Source organism: Eleutherodactylus coqui, chromosome 3 (assembly GCF_035609145.1).
Source record: "Eleutherodactylus coqui strain aEleCoq1 chromosome 3, aEleCoq1.hap1, whole genome shotgun sequence".
NCBI classification, from domain to species: domain Eukaryota; kingdom Metazoa; phylum Chordata; class Amphibia; order Anura; family Eleutherodactylidae; genus Eleutherodactylus; species Eleutherodactylus coqui.
In genome coordinates, this window is record NC_089839.1 from 20,510,539 (window position 1) to 20,530,104 (window position 19,566).

At 45.5% G+C, this 19,566-nt stretch overlaps 1 protein-coding gene across 3 annotated transcripts in view; it reads right to left on the reverse strand.

Moving 5' to 3' along the window:
* Positions 1-9,170: 9,170 nt before the first annotated feature.
* The window catches only part of LOC136620472 (zinc finger protein 585A-like), a 51,439-nt gene continuing 41,043 nt past the window's right edge, over positions 9,171-19,566 (reverse strand). For all 3 annotated transcript variants that reach the window (XM_066595260.1, XM_066595261.1, XM_066595259.1), the window contains exons 9-10: positions 14,233-14,353; positions 9,171-12,409 (exon numbers count right to left, since the gene is read on the reverse strand). In XM_066595260.1, the coding sequence (XP_066451357.1) occupies positions 10,311-12,409; positions 14,233-14,353 (2,220 nt within the window). In that variant the 3' untranslated portion in view covers positions 9,171-10,310. The remainder of the gene's footprint in view (positions 12,410-14,232; positions 14,354-19,566) is intronic.

Consider the following 19,566-nt stretch of genomic DNA (forward strand, 5'->3'; position numbering starts at 1 on the left):
TGCTGGGAGAATTGCTGGGGGGGGGATGGGAGACATTCTGACTGCTGGGATAATCGCTGGGGGGGATGGGAGACATTCTGACTGCTGGGAGAATCGCTGGGGGGGGGGATGGGAGACATTCTGACTGCTGGGAGAATCGCTGGGGGGGGGGATCGGAGACATTCTGACTGCTGGGAGAATCGCTGGGGGGGGATGGGAGACATTCTGACTGCTGGGAGAATCGCTGGCGGGGGAGCGGAGGCATGACTGCTGGGAGAATCGTTGGGGGAGGGGGGCATGGTGACTGCCAAGAAAATCTCTGTGGGGGAAGGGGGGCATGATGACTGCCAGGAGAACCGCTGGGGGGGAGCCATTATGACTGCTGGGGGAACCACTTGGGGGGAGGGGGGCATTATTATTGCTGGCGGACAGCTGGAGGTGGCATTGTGACTGCTGGTGGACCACGGGGGGGGGGGGGGGGTATTATGACTGCTGGGGGAACCGCTGGGGGGGGGGGAGCGGGCATTATTACTGCTGGGGGACCGCTGGGGTATGTCACTCTTATTACTAATGGGGGGAGTGTCACTATTATTACTGCTGTGGGATGTCACTATTATCGCTGGGGTGAAGGTGTCACTATTACCGCTGGGGTATGTGTACATGTGGCAGAAATGGGCAGGGCTCTTTCAGAATAGACCGGGTGCAGATTTTGACTGCTTTTTAGATGCGGAAATGCTGCAGAATTTTCCACAGAAATCTCCGCTGAGGACATTCTGCAGTATTTCCGCGTCCAAAAAGCAGTCAGAATCTGCACCCGGTCTATTCTGAAACAGCCTTGTCCTTTTTAGAACGACGGGGGTAAAATCATACGTTGTGATAAGCCCCGCCCCCTGACGTGTTGGCACTTTGCGATACATAAGTGGGTTTTGAGTTGTAGTTTGGGCACTCGGTCCCTAAAAGGTTCGCCATCACTGGCCGAGTACATGTTTGCCCACTTCCAACTCCAATGGAGACTGACTGTAAATGGCTGGCGTGCTCTAGTATTTATGGTTTCAAGCTGTACGTGTCATTGCATACAGTCTATCTATCTATCTATCTATCTATCTATGACATCAGGAAATGAGAGAATTAGATTTTGTAGGCCGCTGCTTCCCCCTTGCGGGCTGAATAAAATAGCCGTTGGGTGGAAATTACTAATGGGGGGAGTGTCACTATTATTACTGCTGTGGGATGTCACTATTATCGCTGGGGTGAAGGTGTCACTATTACCGCTGGGGTATGTGTACATGTGGCAGAAATGGGCAGGGCTCTTTCAGAATAGAGCAGGTGCAGATTTTGACTGCTTTTTAGATGCGGAAATGCTGCAGAATTTTCCACAGAAATCTCCGCTGAGGACATTCTGCAGTATTTCCGCGTCCAAAAAGCAGTCAGAATCTGCACCCGGTCTATTCTGAAACAGCCTTGTCCTTTTTAGAACGACGGGGGTAAAATCATACGTTGTGATAAGCCCCGCCCCCTGACGTGTTGGCACTTTGCGATACATAAGTGGGTTTTGGGTTGTAGTTTGGGCACTCGCTCCCTAAAAGGTTCGCCATCACTGGCCGAGTACATGTTTGCCCACTTCCAACTCCAATGGAGACTGACTGTAAATGGCTGGCGTGCTCTAGTATTTATGGTTTCAAGCTGTACGTGTCATTGCATACAGTCTATCTATCTATCTATCTATCAGGGTTATTGCATACAGTCTATCTATCTATCTATCTATCTATCTATGACATCAGGAAATGAGAGAATTAGATTTTGTAGGCCGCTGCTTCCCCCTTGCGGGCTGAATAAAATAGCCGTTGGGTGGAACATACAATTTATCCGGCTGCTGTGGCTTCTTAGGAAGATATCCTAGTACTTGTTTACCCACTTCCAACTCCAATGGTAATTGGCTGGCGTGCTCTAGTGGTTCCAAGCTGTACGTGTCATAATAGAGCCTTAATGACATCACAATGCAGCTTTATAGAACATGTTGGGGCATGTTCAAGGGCGTCCGATGTTGATGACATCAGTGATGACATCACAATAGCAGGTGGCTTACTTATTCGATCTACGTGGGGGGGGCGTAACTTTCGACGACGCTCGCGCGCCATTTATCGTAGGATATTTGTACTATGCCTATAATCTTCCCAGGAGTGTACTTAACAACTTCCCAAAGTTTCATGGCGATCGGATGAATGGTGTAGTAGCGCATAAAGGACAAACAGACACGCAGACACGCACGCAGACAGACATACATTCAATTTTATATATATAGATGACGGCAGCAGCGACCACTGAGGTTTTGTAGGCCGCTGCTTCCCCCTTCCAGGCTGAATAAAATAGCCGTTGTGTGAGAATCGCTGGGGGGGGGGGAGACATTCTTACTGCTGGGAGAATTGCTGGGGGGGGGGGAGACATTCTTACTGCTGGGAGAATTGCTGGGGGGGGATGGGAGACATTCTGACTGCTGGGATAATCGCTGGGGGGGATGGGAGACATTCTGACTGCTGGGAGAATCGCTGGGGGGGGATGGGAGACATTCTGACTGCTGGGAGAATCGCTGGGGGGGGGGGATGGGAGACATTCTGACTGCTGGGAGAATCGCTGGGGGGGGATCGGAGACATTCTGACTGCTGGGAGAATCGCTGGGGGGGGATGGGAGACATTCTGACTGCTGGGAGAATCGCTGGCGGGGGAGCGGAGGCATGACTGCTGGGAGAATCGTTGGGGGGAGGGGGGCATGGTGACTGCCAAGAAAATCTCTGTGGGGGAAGGGGGGCATGATGACTGCCAGGAGAACCGCTGGGGGGGAGCCATTATGACTGCTGGGGGAACCACTTGGGGGGAGGGGGGCATTATTATTGCTGGCGGACAGCTGGGGGTGGCATTGTGACTGCTGGTGGACCACGGGGGGGGGGGTATTATGACTGCTGGGGGAACCGCTGGGGGGGGGGAGCGGGCATTATTACTGCTGGGGGACCGCTGGGGTATGTCACTCTTATTACTAATGGGGGTAGTGTCACTATTATTACTGCTGTGGGATGTCACTATTATCGCTGGGGTGAAGGTGTCACTATTACCGCTGGGGTATGTGTACATGTGGCAGAAATGGGCAGGGCTCTTTCAGAATAGACCGGGTGCATGTTGGGGCATGTTCAAGGGCGTCCGATGTTGATGACATCAGTGATGACATCACAATAGCAGGTGGCTTACTTATTCGATCTACGTGGGGGGGGTCGTAACTTTCGACGACGCTCACACGCGCGCCATTTATCGTAGGATAGTTGTACTATGCCTATAATCTTCCTAGGAGTGTACTTAACAACTTCCCAAAGTTTCATGGCGATCAGATGAATGGTGTAGTAGCGCATAAAGGACAAACAGACAGACAGACACGCAGACAGACAGACACGCACGCACACAGACATACATTCATTTTTATATATATAGATGTTGGGGCATGTTCAAGGGTGTCGGATGTTGATGACATCAGTGATGACATCACAATATCAGGTGGCTTACTTATTCGATCTACGTGGGGGGGGTCGTAACTTTTGACGACGCTCGCGCGCGCGCCATTTATCGTAGGATAGTTGTACTATGCCTATAATCTTCCCAGGAGTGTACTCAACAACTTCCCAAAGTTTCATGGCGATCGGATGAAAGGTGTAGTAGCGCATAAAGGACAAACAGACAGACAGACATACATTCAATTTTATATATATAGATTATCACTTGTATATAGATATTATCCTTTGTATATTAGATCCAATAGTTTACAAACATAGGACAATTATTCACCACTATGCTCAATTATCATTTGATTTTAATAAATTCTTATTGTTAAACCTTCTATAGTGTCTTACTCTCTTTAAAGCGTAATATGAACTTAAGTCTTGCTCCTTGCAGCAATACAGTGGGGACACATGTATTTCCCATTGCTATGTAACTCGCGGCACCTTGGGTCACACAAGATGGAAGCTGTGACCAAACCTGACCCTGGGCCCGCTCGCGTGCTTCCCACACAAAGTATTGCGGGTCCTACTTCGGTCATGGTTTCTCGGGCTTATTATGCCACCTCCTTCTCCTGCTTGGGGTCTGGTGATCAACGCTGGGCGACATGTATTATCTCTCGTCCTACAAATTACGACAGTTATACGAGATACTGGATTGGAGCGTTCACAGGAAGCGAAACGGATTTTATGAGACTTTCACAGGGTCACTGTATACGTGTGGTGGTTACTTTTACGACACCTCCAGCTTCAAACCAATCTTTGGTGTTAGCATGCGCTACTGCATTGTGGAGATGTGTAGAAGTGCTGGCACCTGAGTCCCCTTTAGGGCAACGTTTGCATCTACTGAAAATTTTGTGAGGGAGGTGGCACGGGATTGGAATGATCGTACGTCAATTTATCATCAATTCTCATCAGTATTGTGGGCTATTGCCCACCCTTTCAAAGAGGGTGGCTGCCTAGCCCTGCCAACCCTCTGCAGCTGTGTATCCGGTTCCTCCTCATCACAGACGCACTTAAAAATAGACATGAGGGTGGTGTGGCTATGAAGTGAGCGTGTGGCATGAGGCCAGCTGAACGCTGTGCAGGGAATCTTTTGTGTGCACTGTGGACGCAGGGTCGTGCGGGAGGTTGGACAGCAATGCCAGCTTGTAACCCAGGAGAAGAGGCAGCGGTGTCACCCACAGGCAGTGATTGTCCTTGGTTGCAGCTAGTGTGGTGCTTAGCTAAGATGTGCCAGCGTGTGTGCCTTGCTAATGAGGGTCTGTCCCAAGTAAATTGTTAGGGGGCTGACCGCCAGGCTCTTGGCCCCATTTTGGCTTAATAGTGGGACCTGGGAGCCTCAAAGCCATGCATGCTGCCCCTGCCGTTCCCTATCCGTTTCTGTGGTGTTTCCATGACTTTCTGATGTTTTCAGGTGTTCCACAAAGCATCCCCTATGCGGAGCATCAGTCTCATACAAAAATGCTTTAGTCGTCTATTGAACATTACGAAAAGTTCAACTCGAGTACCAAGCACTTTGGTGCTCGCTCATCTCCAATTATAAACTGTTATGACCAAAGGCATTAGCGATTAGGACAGTGGTGGGGAACCTATGGCACGCATGCCAGAGGTGGCACGCGCAGCCCTCCCTACTGGCCACTATTGGCCACTCACCACTTGTAAATACTGGCAGGGGCCACGGCCCCCTGCCGGCATTCCCTCGGCTGTGCTGCTAGCAGTGCTGGGTACTGGTGTATAATGTTGCCACTGTAAGTTAGAGGGGGGCAACATTATACACCAGCATTGACACTTGTTAACGCCTCCAGCTTCTGATTGGCTGGGGGCGTGTTTATTCCAGGAGCAGCAGAAGCGTGAGCAGCAGGACCAATTCCAGTGCCATCCTGCTCCTGGAGGAGAGGCCGAATCTTGGCACCGGCACAAGCGGAAGAAACTGCGGTGGCCCCTCTTTATTTTCTGTCCTGGGAGCGGCAGCAGCACAGCCTCCACAGATGGCATTGGCACCTATGGCCCCTATTGAAGATCCGTCCTGGGAACGTAAGCGTCAGCGGCAGGGCATCTTCAAGTGCCATCCTATTGGCAATAGCGTGGGTGAGAAGTGGCGGGGTAGCGGTTGACCAGCGCTGATGCAAGGAGGACCCTCAAGGCCGGGTAAAAAGCAATAGGGGCCTGCAGCAGGCGTACCCCTTCCATGCGCCAATGGGCTGTCGCTATTACTACTGGTGCCGCCATGGGGTGTCGCTATTACACTGGGGGCCGCTGTGTCGTGTCTCTGTTACACTGGGGGCCCGCTGTGTCGTGTCTCTGTTACACTGGGGCCCGCTGTGTCGTGTCTCTGTTACACTGGGGCCCGCTGTGTCGTGTCTCTGTTACACTGGGGGTCGTTGTGGGGAAAGGGGAAATCACTATTACCGCTGGGGTATGCTTACATGTGGCGGAAATAGGCAGGGCTGTTTCAAAATAGACGTGTAGATTTTGACTGCTTTTTGGATGCGGAAACGCTGCATAATTTTCCACAGAAATTTCCGCATCTACAAAGCAAAATCTGGACCCTGTCTAGTGTGAAGCGGCCCTGTCCTTTTTAGAATGATGGGGGTAAAATCATATGGCGTGATAAGCCCTGCCTCCTGACGTTTTGGCACTTTGCCATAAATAAGTGGGTTTTGGGTTGCAGTTTGGGCACTCGGTCTCTAAAAGGTTCGCCTTAACTGGATTAGGAGAACTGATAGAGGGCAGCTCATTGCCGACAATGTAACAATCACTAAAGAATCCATGATGAGATCTTCTAAAGTAAGTTGTGACCAGTGTTGCCTCCAATCATCTGGATTGCTCATGGTTTCCCCGTAAGATATACACTCGTCAAAAAAAGATAACCTAGGAGTTGTCAGGATTGAATGAAACTTTGTGCGGCAAATATCATGGGAGAACGAGGTGTAAATTGTTGATGAACTTGCAACTGGGTCGACGGCTACCCAGCATCATATAGTAATCCAAGCAGAGGCAGATGTTCGCACATTCAGCTGCGGACCAGCATCCCATTTGATGCTACGTTAGGGATTATGGTACCAGGCTAGCCGTTGCATCTGTCAGCATAACCACCAGTTTACTTGGTATGCCAGGAGGTACAGTATCAAAAGTGGTGGCAGAATCCACCCCTGAAGGCAAAACATCATCTGATGACCACAATAATGGCTGAAAGTGTAGACTTAGTGAAAGAGACAGAAGGACGGTGAAGCGGATTGTGACTTCTAATAGGAAGACAACTGCAGCCAGAGTGACTGCTGAGCTCAGTCATTATTTCCAGCATCCTCTCGACCATTACAGCGAGGAGAGAACGCCACAAACTGAGTTATTATAGCAGAGCAGCAACACACAAATGAATACACGAAGACAACTACAGTGGTGCCATGAGCACAACTCCTGCTCTGCTGATGTGGTTGGTCCAATGAATACTCCCTTATGTTATTTCCCACCATAGAATGTGTTTATGCCTGGTGAATGTCGAGGGAAGCCTGTCATCCCACCCGTTTGCTTCCCATAGTCAAGCATGGTGGTGGATCGGTCATGGTTTGGGGAGCTATCTCATGGTTTCTGCAGTGCCCTTTATCACCTTAAAAAGGGAGGGCAATTGCCGAGGACTATAGTGACATTCTGGCTGATCAGGCCCAACCACTGGTGCAGACAGTGCAGACATGGTCTTCTCACAGAGATGCCATTTTCCATGATGGTAATACCCCTATCCATGCAGCTTGCAGGGTCCAGGTGTGGTTTCAGGACTATGAAGATGGGGTTCAGCATCTTCCCTAGCCAGCACAGTCACCAGACCTGAACATCATGTTGTAAAAGCACAGGAACGACTATTGCTGGGACGACCTGTCGAGCATCTGCAGCCAACAGGTTGTTCTATGTAAACGTGCCCTTAATCTAAAGTTCCACTAACTCTCTCTGTGCAAAATCGATTTATATCCACCTCCCCACCAGGACGACATAGTATCTCTAATGCTAGAAACCTTAAGCAATCTGGATTTCCCCCATGTTCTTGATAGATCTGTTGTGCCACTGGAGTATCCCTTCCATCCACCACAACACATATATGGTCGGGGGCACTTTGCTAGAAAACTACAAACAAAAAAATTGATTTTGGGTCACCGCATTCCAAGAGCCATAGCAATTTTATCTTCCCGACAACGGTCTATGAGCGCTTTATGTTCTCTTTTTGCAAAAGAGTTCTAGTCTTGATGGATTCCATTTTTGGGAACACAAATTTCCATATACAGGAGTCCGGCTTTCGTGAGATACTTCCTGCTTTATTTGTATAAACTTGTGCTCATGACAAACAAGAGAGTACGCGTTTCGGTTCACATAGAACCTTGCTCACCTCATCAGCACAAGTTTATACAAATAAAGCAGGAATTATCTCACGAAAGCCGGACTCCTGTATATGGAAATTTGTGTTTTAACTAAAGCCAAAACAGCCGGATGGCAATGTGAAGGCGTGTGAGAATACCTGCCGACAGGAACAGAACAGCAGCACATGAAACAAGGTGGGACAAGTTTACATTTTTGGGAACATATAACATTTTGATCACTTTTTATGCCATTTTTACTGGAGACTTGATTAACAAAATCTGGAATTCTGATGTTTTTTAAATCACTTTTTATGGCGATCACCAAGATATTAATGTTTAACCCCTTAGTGAACACGCCTGTTTGTGCCCTAATGACCAGGCCAAACTTTTGAAATCTGACATGTGTCACTTTAACATAGAATATCTCCGTAAAGGGTTTGCATCTCCAAGCGATTCTGACATGTTGTTGTTTTTTCACCACATGTTGTACTTCATTTAGGTGGTAAAAATAGTCCAATAGAACATATATTTATTAAAAGCGCCAAAATTGGGAATTTTTTTTAAAAATTGCCATTTTTTCGCATTTTCAATTATAATATAACAAATATGTGCAAACATACGTTACACATTTTTCATAAGATATATTTTTCCATCGGTTTACTTTATTCTGGACGCACATTTGAAAAGCTTTCATTTTTCTTTAATCATTTAGGAGACGTACAAATTTAACATTTGGAGGAACACTTTGTTTTCCTGCACCAAGCCAAGATTGCAAAGTTTCATAAGTGTCGGAATGATATATACCCCCACAAATGACCCTATTATAAAAACGACACCCCTTAAAGTATTCACTGAGGGGCGTCGTGAGTATTTTTACCCCACAGTTGTTTTTCAGGAGTTTATGCAATTTAGGGGAGACAAACTAAAATTTCATACTTGACAAATATGTCATTTTAAAAGGCAATATTTTTTTCTCTAATGCACATGAAAATGAGAATTTACACCCCAAAATAGATCCCCCTGTTTGTCCTGTGCTCAGAAACATACCCAATGTGGCTCTTATGTTATGTCTGTATGCACAAGGGGGCCCAAACCGAAAGCAGCAGCCGGTGGCTTTCAGAAGATTTTGCTTGAAGGTGTTTCAGGCCCCATTGCCCACTTGTAGAGCCCTTGAGTGGCCAAAACGATATAGAACCCCAATAAATGACCCAATTTTAAAAAACTAGACCCCCTTAGGGAATTCATCTAGGGGTGTATTGCGTATTTTGACCCCCCTAGTACTTGAATGAATCTAAGCAAAGCAGAAGGAAAAAAATTACGATTTTAATTTTTTGGGCAATTGTATAATTTTAAAAAGTTTTTTTTGTACAGCATACATATAAATGAAAACTTGCACCCCAAAACGGATACCCCTGTTTTTACTGTGTTCAGAAACATACCGATTGTGGCCCTAATATTATGTCTGGGGCCTTAGTCACATGGGCGTTTTTTGCCGTGATTTGCGGATCGCATGACGGATGCACATCCGCAAATCGCGTGACCGGGGCCGAAAAAAAATCGCTCGAAAAAGCTGCTCCTAGCCGCGTTTCAATAGAAACGGGCCGGAGCTGTCCAGCGCATTGAATTCAATGGATTCCGCAATACAGCCGGCTCCATTGAAAGCAATGCGCTGCGGCCGATCTCACAATGAATTGTCGGGAAGGGCTTAAATATATAAGCCCTTCCCTGCAATTCATCCAGAAATGTGTAAAAAATAAAAAAATATATATACTCACCTTGTCCCGGCAGACGGAGTTCAGCGCGGCCGGCCGGCCGGCAGTGGGTGTAAGAGCTGCCCCTGATTGGTCCCTGCACTAAGCCAATCAGAGGCAGCTCTCATTCACACCCATTCATGAATTCATACCCAGAGAGGCTATCCAAATTGGGATTATTTACTCTAGAAAAAATACGGCTAAGGGGCGATCAAATAACCATGTATAACTACATGAGGGGACAATACAAGAATTTCTCCCATGATCTGTTTATACCCAGGACTGCGACAGTAACAAGAGGGCATCCACTAAGTCTAGAAAAAAGAAGGTTTCATCACCAACATAGAAAGGGGTTCTTTACTGTAAGAGCAGTGAGACTGTGGAACTCTCTGCCTGAGGACGCAGTGATGGCAAAATCCATTGAGGAGTTTAAAAGGGGACTAGATGTCTTTCTCAAGCGGAAGGATATTACAGGATTGGTAGCCGTGAGTATGGAGATTTTAAATTACCCAGCCAATCCTAGACTTTTGCGCATGCATCCGGGTGCTGATAGGTGCATGCGCCAAAGCCGGGGTACGGTCTGCGGATAAAGATTCCATTAGAGGACAAATCTGGGGACCTTAGTTGTTTAATTTCATCTCCCCTCTTGGATATGAGGAGAGATGAATTTTAAACTTAACGTTTTTTAATGTTTACAAGTGAGTCCTCTGATGTGTAACAAGATGCAATTTATGGATAAAACATTTCCCACATTCTGAACATGAAAATGGCTTCTCTCCTGTGTGAGTTATCTGATGTATAACAAGACTTAACTTAAAAGCAAAACATTTTCCACATTCTGAGCATAGAAATGGTTTCTCTCCTGTGTGACTTCTCTGATGCGTAACAAGATTTGATTTCACAACAAAACATTTCCCACATTCTGAACATGAAAATGGTTTCTCCCCTGTGTGAGTTCTCTGATGTGTAACAAGATATGCTTTCCGGGTAAAACATTTCCCACATTCTGAACATGGAAATGGCTTCTCTCCTATGTGAATTCTCTGATGTGTAACAAGATTTGATTTCAAAGGAAAACATTTTCCACATTCTAAACATGAAAATGGCTTCTCTCCTGTGTGAGTTTTCTGATGTGTAACAAAATGTGATTTCCAGGTAAAACATTTCCCACATTCTGAACATGAAAATGGCTTCTCTCCTGGGTGAGTTTCCTGATGTGCAACAAGATTTGATTTCAAAGCAAAACATTTCCCACATTCTGAGCATGAAAATGGTTTCTCCCCTGTGTGAGTTCTCTGATGTCTAACAAGATGTGATTTCCAGGTAAAACATTTTCCACATTCTGAGCATGAAAATTTTTTCTCCCCTGTGTGAGTTCTCTGATGTGTAACAAGATGTGATTTCCAGGTAAAACATTTTCCACATTCTGAACATGAAAATAGCTTCAGCTTCTCCCCTGTGTGAGTTCTCTGATGCATTACAAGACATGATTTAACAGCAAAACATTTTCCACATTCTGAGCATGAAAATGGCTTCTCCCCTGTGTGAGATCTCTGGTGTATAACAAGATCTGATTTCCGGGTAAAACATTTTCCACATTCTGAGCATGAAAATGGCTTCTCTCCTGTGTGAGATCTCTGGTGTGTAACAAGATCTGATTTCTGGATATAACATTTCCCACATTCTGAGCATGGAAATGGCTTCTCTCCTGTGTGAGATCTCTGGTGTATAACAAGGCTTGATTTAAAAGGAAAACATTTTCCACATTCTGAGCATGAAAATTGGTTCTCTACTTTGTGAGTTCTCTGATGTCTAACAAGATGTAATTTGCGGATATAAGATTTCCCACACTCAGAACATGAAAATGTTTTCTCCCCTGTGTGAGTTTTCTGATGTGTAACAAGACCTGATTGCCAGGTAAAACATTTCCCACACTCAGAACATGAAAATGTTTTCTTCCCTGTGTGCGTTCTCTGATGTCTAACAAGATGTGATTGCCAGGTAAAACATTTCCCACACTCAGAACATGAAAATGGTTTCTCCCCTGTGTGAGTTTTCTGATGTGTAACAAGACCTGATTGCCAGGTAAAACATTTCCCACACTCAGAACATGAAAATGTTTTCTTCCCTGTGTGCGTTCTCTGATGTCTAACAAGATGTGATTGCCAGGTAAAACATTTCCCACACTCAGAACATGAAAATGTTTTCTTCCCTGTGTGAGTTTTCTGATGTGTAACAAGACCTGATTGCCAGGTAAAACATTTCCCACACTCAGAACATGAAAATGTTTTCTTCTCTGTGTGCCTTGTTCTCTGATGTCTAACAAAATGTGATTTCCGGATAAAACATTTCCCACACTCAGAACATGAAAATGGTTTCTTCCCTGTGTGACTTCTCTGATGTGTAACAAGACGTGATTTCACAGGAAAACATTTTCCACATTCTGAGCATGAAAATGGCTTCGCCCCTGTGTGGCTTCCCTCATGTGGAGCAAGATCTAATTTATTTATAGAACATCTTTCACTTTCTGAATGTAAGAATGCCTTCTCCTCTGTGGGAGCTTTTTGATATTCAACATCCCTGCTGTGACTTTTATCTGGCTCAGTAGTCTGTGATGCATCAGAAAGCAGGACCTGTGTAGCAGGATCAGATGATAGATGTTTGCTGTGAAGGGCTGAGGGTTTATCTGGGATAATAGTGGGCTCTTCTAATGTATCCTGGGCAATATTGCAGTCTTCTGCGTTAAGATCTGAAGACATCCGATATTCCCCGGAGCTCCTGGTACCGGCATCTGCCAACAATAAAATGTATTTTTGATATTTTTGAACAAAATATATATTTCATATTTTATAATATTTACAAAGAAAATTTCTATACACAATTTGAAGGCTTGAAGCAAATTTCAATATTTAACCCATTCCCCCTCTGTGACTTGCATTTACATCATAGAGGTGCAGGGTGAATATGAAGTGTGCTCGGGAGATGTGCCCGCTGCTTACCCAGTGGGTGCTGGTTGTTTGAATCAGATGACACCTGCCAGCTACAAATCACAGGGGTTTGACAGCTAAGGTACCTTTACATGGGGCAATAATCACCCAAGTTATCACTGGTGTAAGAGTAATCTAGCAGTTGTTTCTGCACATTATCCCCCGGGGTTAATAAAATTCACTTGACTTTTGGGTATTATCCTCCAAGGCTAATATGGGTCACTCATAAAGATTCATGGAAATGGTGAAGAGTAGAACAGACTGGCTAGAAGCAGTTTGTGGGGGGATGTGAAGCAAACTAATATGTAGTCACAGAAGACCTTGTTTGCCTTTTGCAACAAAATGCTGGACTCGTGTGACTTTCAATAGTCGGACGATTATTATTACTGCTTATATTATTAAATTGCCCTAGGAATACTCCGGGTTAGATAAACACAATTCTAATTGCCAAATTAAAAAAATACCCATAGGGGATATCCCCTGAAATATAATCTAAATACTTTATTATTCAAAAAGACAAAGACAACATTGAATGATATTTAAGATAAAGAGGCAAATGGTGGCAGTAATGGGATGGGACCAGCAGTCATCAGTTAGTATCATGTGTGTAACTGTGCATATACACACCAAAACATAGGCCTGGATGGCCAACTGCCAAAAGCCTATGTGGGAATTTATAAATCAGCACCACCAAACCCCTATTAAAATATAATCTATATCCACAACATGTGTCTCCTTACGGCGCCCTCAGGGGGAGCAAAAAAAGAGCTATAGTCCCCATGTGAGTGCCTTGCATCAGAAGTTAAGTGTCACTCGTAAACATGAATTTTCCTTGATTCCACACTCAAAAAAAGGGTCACATATTTTGTTTCCAGCTCTGGGTTGTCCTCAAAAGACATCAAAAAAAGTTTGGAACCAACATTTGACAGTCCATACCAGATCCAGTTGACAACTGCCAATTCAGTCAAACTGGAAGGACAGGACACCTGGATACAAGCTAGTCATTGCAAAAAAGGTTTTAGCTCCAGAGCCTGAGGAATGCTTGGACGGCTGTTTCTCCGGTTATGGACAATCCTCAGTATAGAGGGAATCTATGATGTGCTAAATGAAGAGTTGGGACAAGAAGTTGTAAAGCATCATGAGATTATTGTTAAGGCTTTCCATAAATCAGGGAAACATAAATATTGGTGGAGGCGTACACATAGTCCCACAGCTGCAGAAACTATGTCATATATAGCCATTACCCTCAATATGTCCGAATTGTAAGACCTGCCGACACCCCAAACATAGCGGTGAGCTCCAGCAAATTATCACAGGAGGAATATGTATCCTCAGGAGTTAGATGGTATGAGAACACTTGGCTGATCTGTCATTTATGGGAATCCCTAACACACCCTTTAAAGAGATCAGCAGAGATCGGCATATTTAAATCCTCGTCACGGTTTATCTCCTGTAGCGATATCACATTTTCATCCACATTTAATTTGTGTTTTGGCTAAATGGATGAATACGCAGCTGAACAATCTGACAGAACGCAGAGCTTAAAAGTGTAACACAAAAACATTGCAGGTGATGGAAGAGCAGAAGATGTGACTGTTCTCTGCATTACTCCGTGGTTACTACTCACCTGGACGGGTGTCTGTAGGAATCTCCTCCTTCCACCGCTCATCACCCCTCACAGTTACCTCTTCTTTTACCACTATGGCTGCAGCATCAATATTCTTCAGATCATTACCCTGAGGGAAAAGCTGGGGAAGAAATACTGTAAAAGTCAGACAGATGTAGAGGAACGTGTTAGATGGGCGGAGAAGATGGTTAATTAGCATAATGACCAGTAATGACAGGACAGCAGTAGTTATATGAGGGAGCCAGCTGCAGGTCTAACTTACATTTCCATACATAGTAGGAAGGAACAGCGAGATGAACGACTGTTGGAAACCTTTCATGCATGGGAAACCCCAGAATTCTCCAGACGGCCTCAGAACTGCTGATGTATCGACCACTTCATATAATGTGATCTCATCGCTATCATTTACAAGACCAAATGAAGCCCGGCCGCAACCTTTATTACCATATTTACATGTATTGTATAGATCTTACAGAACTCTCGATCCTGAGAGCCCGCTGGCACCTAATATCCACGAAAGCTTGTTAAACCACCCTGGGTTTCTGATCCGGATCACCGGAGAGTCGTCTGTGGGATGCAGCCCTCACCTGGGCTGTGGTACAATGTAGCAGGCAAAAAAGCAAAAATCCCCGCGCTCACGGACTCCAAGGGATGAAACCGGGACTTGATGGTCCGTATTACATTCACTTTATTACAATGCAACGCGTTTCGGCAACATTTACTAGTCGCCCTTTTCAAGCATAAAACACTTCAGAAATAAACTTATATGTATATAAAACATTTGGTCTCATTTCCGTTGCATTATAATAAAGTGAATCTAATACGGACCATTAAGTCCTGGTTTCATCCCTTGGAGTCGGTGAGCGCGGGGATTTTTGCTTTTTTTGCCTGCTACTTATTTAACCCCTTAACGACCAGCCCATAGTGTTTTTACGTCCTCCCGAAGTGGGCTTTATTCTCTGAGGACGTAAAAACATGCTTCCTGCAGAGAATAATGCCCCTCGGGCTGTGGACGTGACAGCTCCATGCTGTCGGTGTCCGCAGGTAGCCGACAGCATGGAGCTGTCATCCCGGGCTGTTCGGACACCCCCCCCGGCATTGCGATCGGCGCTATGCAATGGATAGCGCCGATCGCAAAAAAAGTAAATAAAAGTACACAAAAGTTAAAGATTCAGCTGCTCTGATGGATCGGATCCATCGGAGCAGCTGAAATTACTCACCCAGGTCCGGCACGCTGCTCCCCGCTCTCCTGCCGCTCCGGGGCCCGAAGCCGGTCTTCTGCGCATGCGCGCCAGGCGGCATTATGTCAGCCGCATGCGCAGAAGGCCCGGCGGCGCGGGAGATTTAAAATCTCCTGGCTCCCGGCTCCTGTAGGTAGCCGGGAGGCAGGAGATGTCAGCGGGGACTGCGGTGAGCGGTCCCCGTTACCGCGATCGTCATTATCCAATGGATAGCGGCGATCGCGAAAAAGTTTTAAAAAAGTCAGTTTCACCTCCCCTCATGGATCGGATCCATGAGGGGAGGTGAAAATACTCACCTAAGTCCTCCCCGATGTCCCCATGTCCCGGGACCCGAATCCCCGTCTGCGCATGCGCGCCCGATGCACAGACGGGCTCGAGCCCCGGGAAATTTAAAATCCCTCTGCTCCTGGCTGCCATGTGTAGCTAGGAGCAGAGAGATTATACCGGGGACATGATCACTGTCATCCAATGGATGACAGTGATCATGTAAAGTGAAAAAAAAGTAAAAAAAAAAAAAAAAAAAGTAAAAAAAAGTTTTTAAAAGTTTAAAAAGCATACGTTTCATCTCCCCTCATGGATCATATCCGTGAGGGAGGATGAAAGTACGTACCTAAGGCCCCCAGATTTATCCGCGGACCTTACCACAGCTTCTGCACACGCACCCGTCGCCAAAATGGCGGGCGCATGCGCAAAAGCTGTGGATTGCCAGGATAATTTTAAATTCTCCCTGCTCCTGGCTACAAAACATAGCCAAGAGCATGGAGATTTAATGGGGGTCCGCAGTGAGCGGTTCCTGGTCACGTGTTCGCCATTATCCAATAATGGCGATCACGTAAAAGTTAAAAAAAAAATTTGAAGTTTCATCTCCCCTCACTGATGCGATCGGTGAGAGGAGATGAAACTTTTTACCGGAGGCCTGCGTATTTGAACCCCGACGCGATCTTCCTCCGTGGACCTTCCCGAATTCTGCACATGCGATTGCCGGCAAAAAGCCGGACACATGCGCAGCAGTCGGGGAGCCCAGGAAATTTAAAATCTCCTTGCTCCCAGCGACCAACGGTCGCCGAGAGCCTGGAGCAGTGACGGGTGGCCTCGTTGAGTGGTCCCCGGTCACGTAATAAAAAGGTAGCGATCTACCTTAGGCCGGTCTCACATGACCGCATAGGAATTACGGATTCTGCATGCGTCTGATCCACGATATTACGCAGATCAATCGCATTGGATTACACAATTCCGCTCACATTAGCGGGTCGGAATTGCGTAATCCACTCGCAGAAAAGAGAACGCAGCAGGTTCTATTTTACTGCAGATATTTGCAACATAGAGCCCATTGTGCTCCATGGTCGTGGATATACCCGCAGCCCATACGCAACTACGTTGTATACGGGCTGCGGGTACCCCCGTCATCGCTAAGCGACGGTGCGGGAAATACAAAAAACGTGTACTGTGCATGACCGCCTGTGTGAGTAGGCAGTTATGCGCAGTACATTACGCAGCCGTACGCAGGGTCACAGCCGGGCTCACAGATGGGATCCGCTGTGGGCCTCCGCAAGCGGATTCCGCCTGCACCCGCGTGAGCCCAGCGTTATTCAGACAGCTACCTGTGATATGTATTTTACAAGAAGCCCCAGGAACGCTCGCCTTCCTGCAGTTCCAGGAGCACCTTGTTGAGCGCCTTCTGTGTGAGACCGCCGCACCTCATCAAGCTTACGGAGACTCACGGAACGCCACTTTTTACACCCCATACCCACCACTGAGGTCACGAAATACCCCCAAAAAGCATGAGAGGAGGGGGGGGGGATACCAGGTTTTATTGCCCCATGGGCCCATTCCAACCAGCCTCCGTAATTACCCCTGTCTTCGGAAATACTACACAGTTCACATTTTTACTTTTATCTAAGATTTGCGAACGCCAAAAAGGGCGCGGAGGGGGGGGGGGGAATTTTTAGGGAGTCAATCTTTATTCTGTACAAATAAGCAATGGGGCCTGGAATTTATTCAGTTGTGCCCTAAAATCCAACAGGTGTTCCGTCCTTTATAGGCCTTGCCATGCGTCCTGTAAGTAGATTAGGGCCACAATGGGTATGTTTATGAACTCGGGACAAACGGGGGTATCCATTTTGGGGTGAACGTCTTCATTCCTATTTGCACTGTACAAAAAAAATGTTTTTAAATTGAAAAAATTGCCAAAAAAATTGAAAATCGTAACTTTTTCCTTCTGCTTTGCTTAGATTCATTCAAATACTGTGGGGTCAAAATACGCAGTACACCCCTAGTTGAATTCATTAAGGGGTCTAGTTTTCAAAATGGGGTCATTTGAGGGGGTTCTTTATAGTTTTGGCCGCTCAATGGCTCTATAAGTGGGCAATGGGGCCTGAAATTTATTCAGTGGTACCCTGAAATCCAACGGGTATTCCTTTCATTGTAGGCCTAGCCATGGGTCCTGTAAGTCTATTAGGGCCCATGGGTATGTTTCTGAACACGGGACAAACAGGGGTATCCATTTTGGGGTGAAAGCCTTCATTTATATGTGTGCTGTACAAGAAAAACTGTTTTTAAATTGACACAATAGCCCAAAAAATGAAAATCCTATTTTTTTCCTTTTGCTTTGTTTGAATTTATTCAAAAACTGTGGGGTCAAAATACGCAGTACATCCCTAGATAAATTCGTTAAGGGGTCTAGTTTTCAAAATGGGGTCATTTGTGGGGGTTCTATATGGTTTTGGGCGCTCAAGAACTCTACGAGTGGGCAATGGGGCCTAAAAGGACTTCAAGCAAAATCTATGTTCTGAAAGCCACCGATTACTCCTTTTATTTTGGGCCCCGTTGTGCATGCGGACATAAGATTAGGGCCACAATGGGTATATTTCTGAAAACAGCACAAACAGGGGTATCCATTTTGGGGTGTAAGTCTTCCTTCATATGTGTGCTGTACAAAAAAAGCTGTTTTTAAAATGACAGAATTGCCAAAAAAACAAAAATCCAAATTTTTTCTTTTTGCTTTGCTTGAATTTATTCAAAAACTGTGGGGTCAAAATACGCAGTACACCCCTAGATAAATTCGTTAAGGAGTCTAGTTTTCAAAATGGGGTCATTTGTGGGGGTTCTCTATGGTTTTGGGCGCTCAAGAACTCTACAAGTGGGCAATGGGGCCTAAAAGGACTTCAAGCAAAATTTGTGTTCCAAAAGCCACCGGTCGCTCCTTTCATTTTGGGCCCCGTTGTGCATCCAGACATAAGATTAGGGCCACAATGGGTATGTCTCTGAACACGGGACAAACAGGGGTATCCATTTTTGGGTGCAAGTCTTCCTTCATATGTGTGCTGTACAAAAAAAGCTGTTTTTAAAATGACAGAATTGCCAAAAAAACGAAAATCACAATTTTTTCCTTTTGCTTGGTTTGAATTCATTCAAAAACTGTGGGGTCAAAATATGCAGTACACCCCTAATTAATTTCCATAAGGGGTCTAGTTTTCAAAATGGGGTCATTTGTGGGGGTTTTCTATGGTTTTGGGCGCTCAAGAACTCTACATGTGTGCTATGGGGCCTAAAAGGACTTCAAGCAAAATTTCTGTTTTGAAAGACACTGACTACTCCTTTCATTTTGGGCCCCGTTGTGGACTCAGATATAACAATAGGGCCACAATGGATATATTTCTGAACACGGGAGAAATAGGGGTATCCATTGTGGGGTGTAAATCCTGATTTTCATGTAAATTATAGGAAAAAAATATGTCTTTAAAATGACAGATTTGCAAAAATATGAAATTTTACTTTTTCTCCTCTAAATTGAATTAATTCCTGAAAAAAAACTGTGGGGTCAAAATACTCATGACACCCCTCAGTGAATACACTAAGGGGTGTAGTTTTTAAAATGAGGTCATTTGGGGGGTATCTATTATTCTGACACTCATGAGCCTTTCCAATCTTGGCTTGGTATAGGAAAACAAAGTGTTCCTCAAAATGCTAAAAAGTAATGTTAAATTTGTACGTCTCCTAAATGGTTAAAAAAAACCGAAAGTTTTTCCAATGTGCGCCCAAAATAAAGTAAACGGGTGGAAATATAAATCTTAGCAAAAATTTCTATATTATG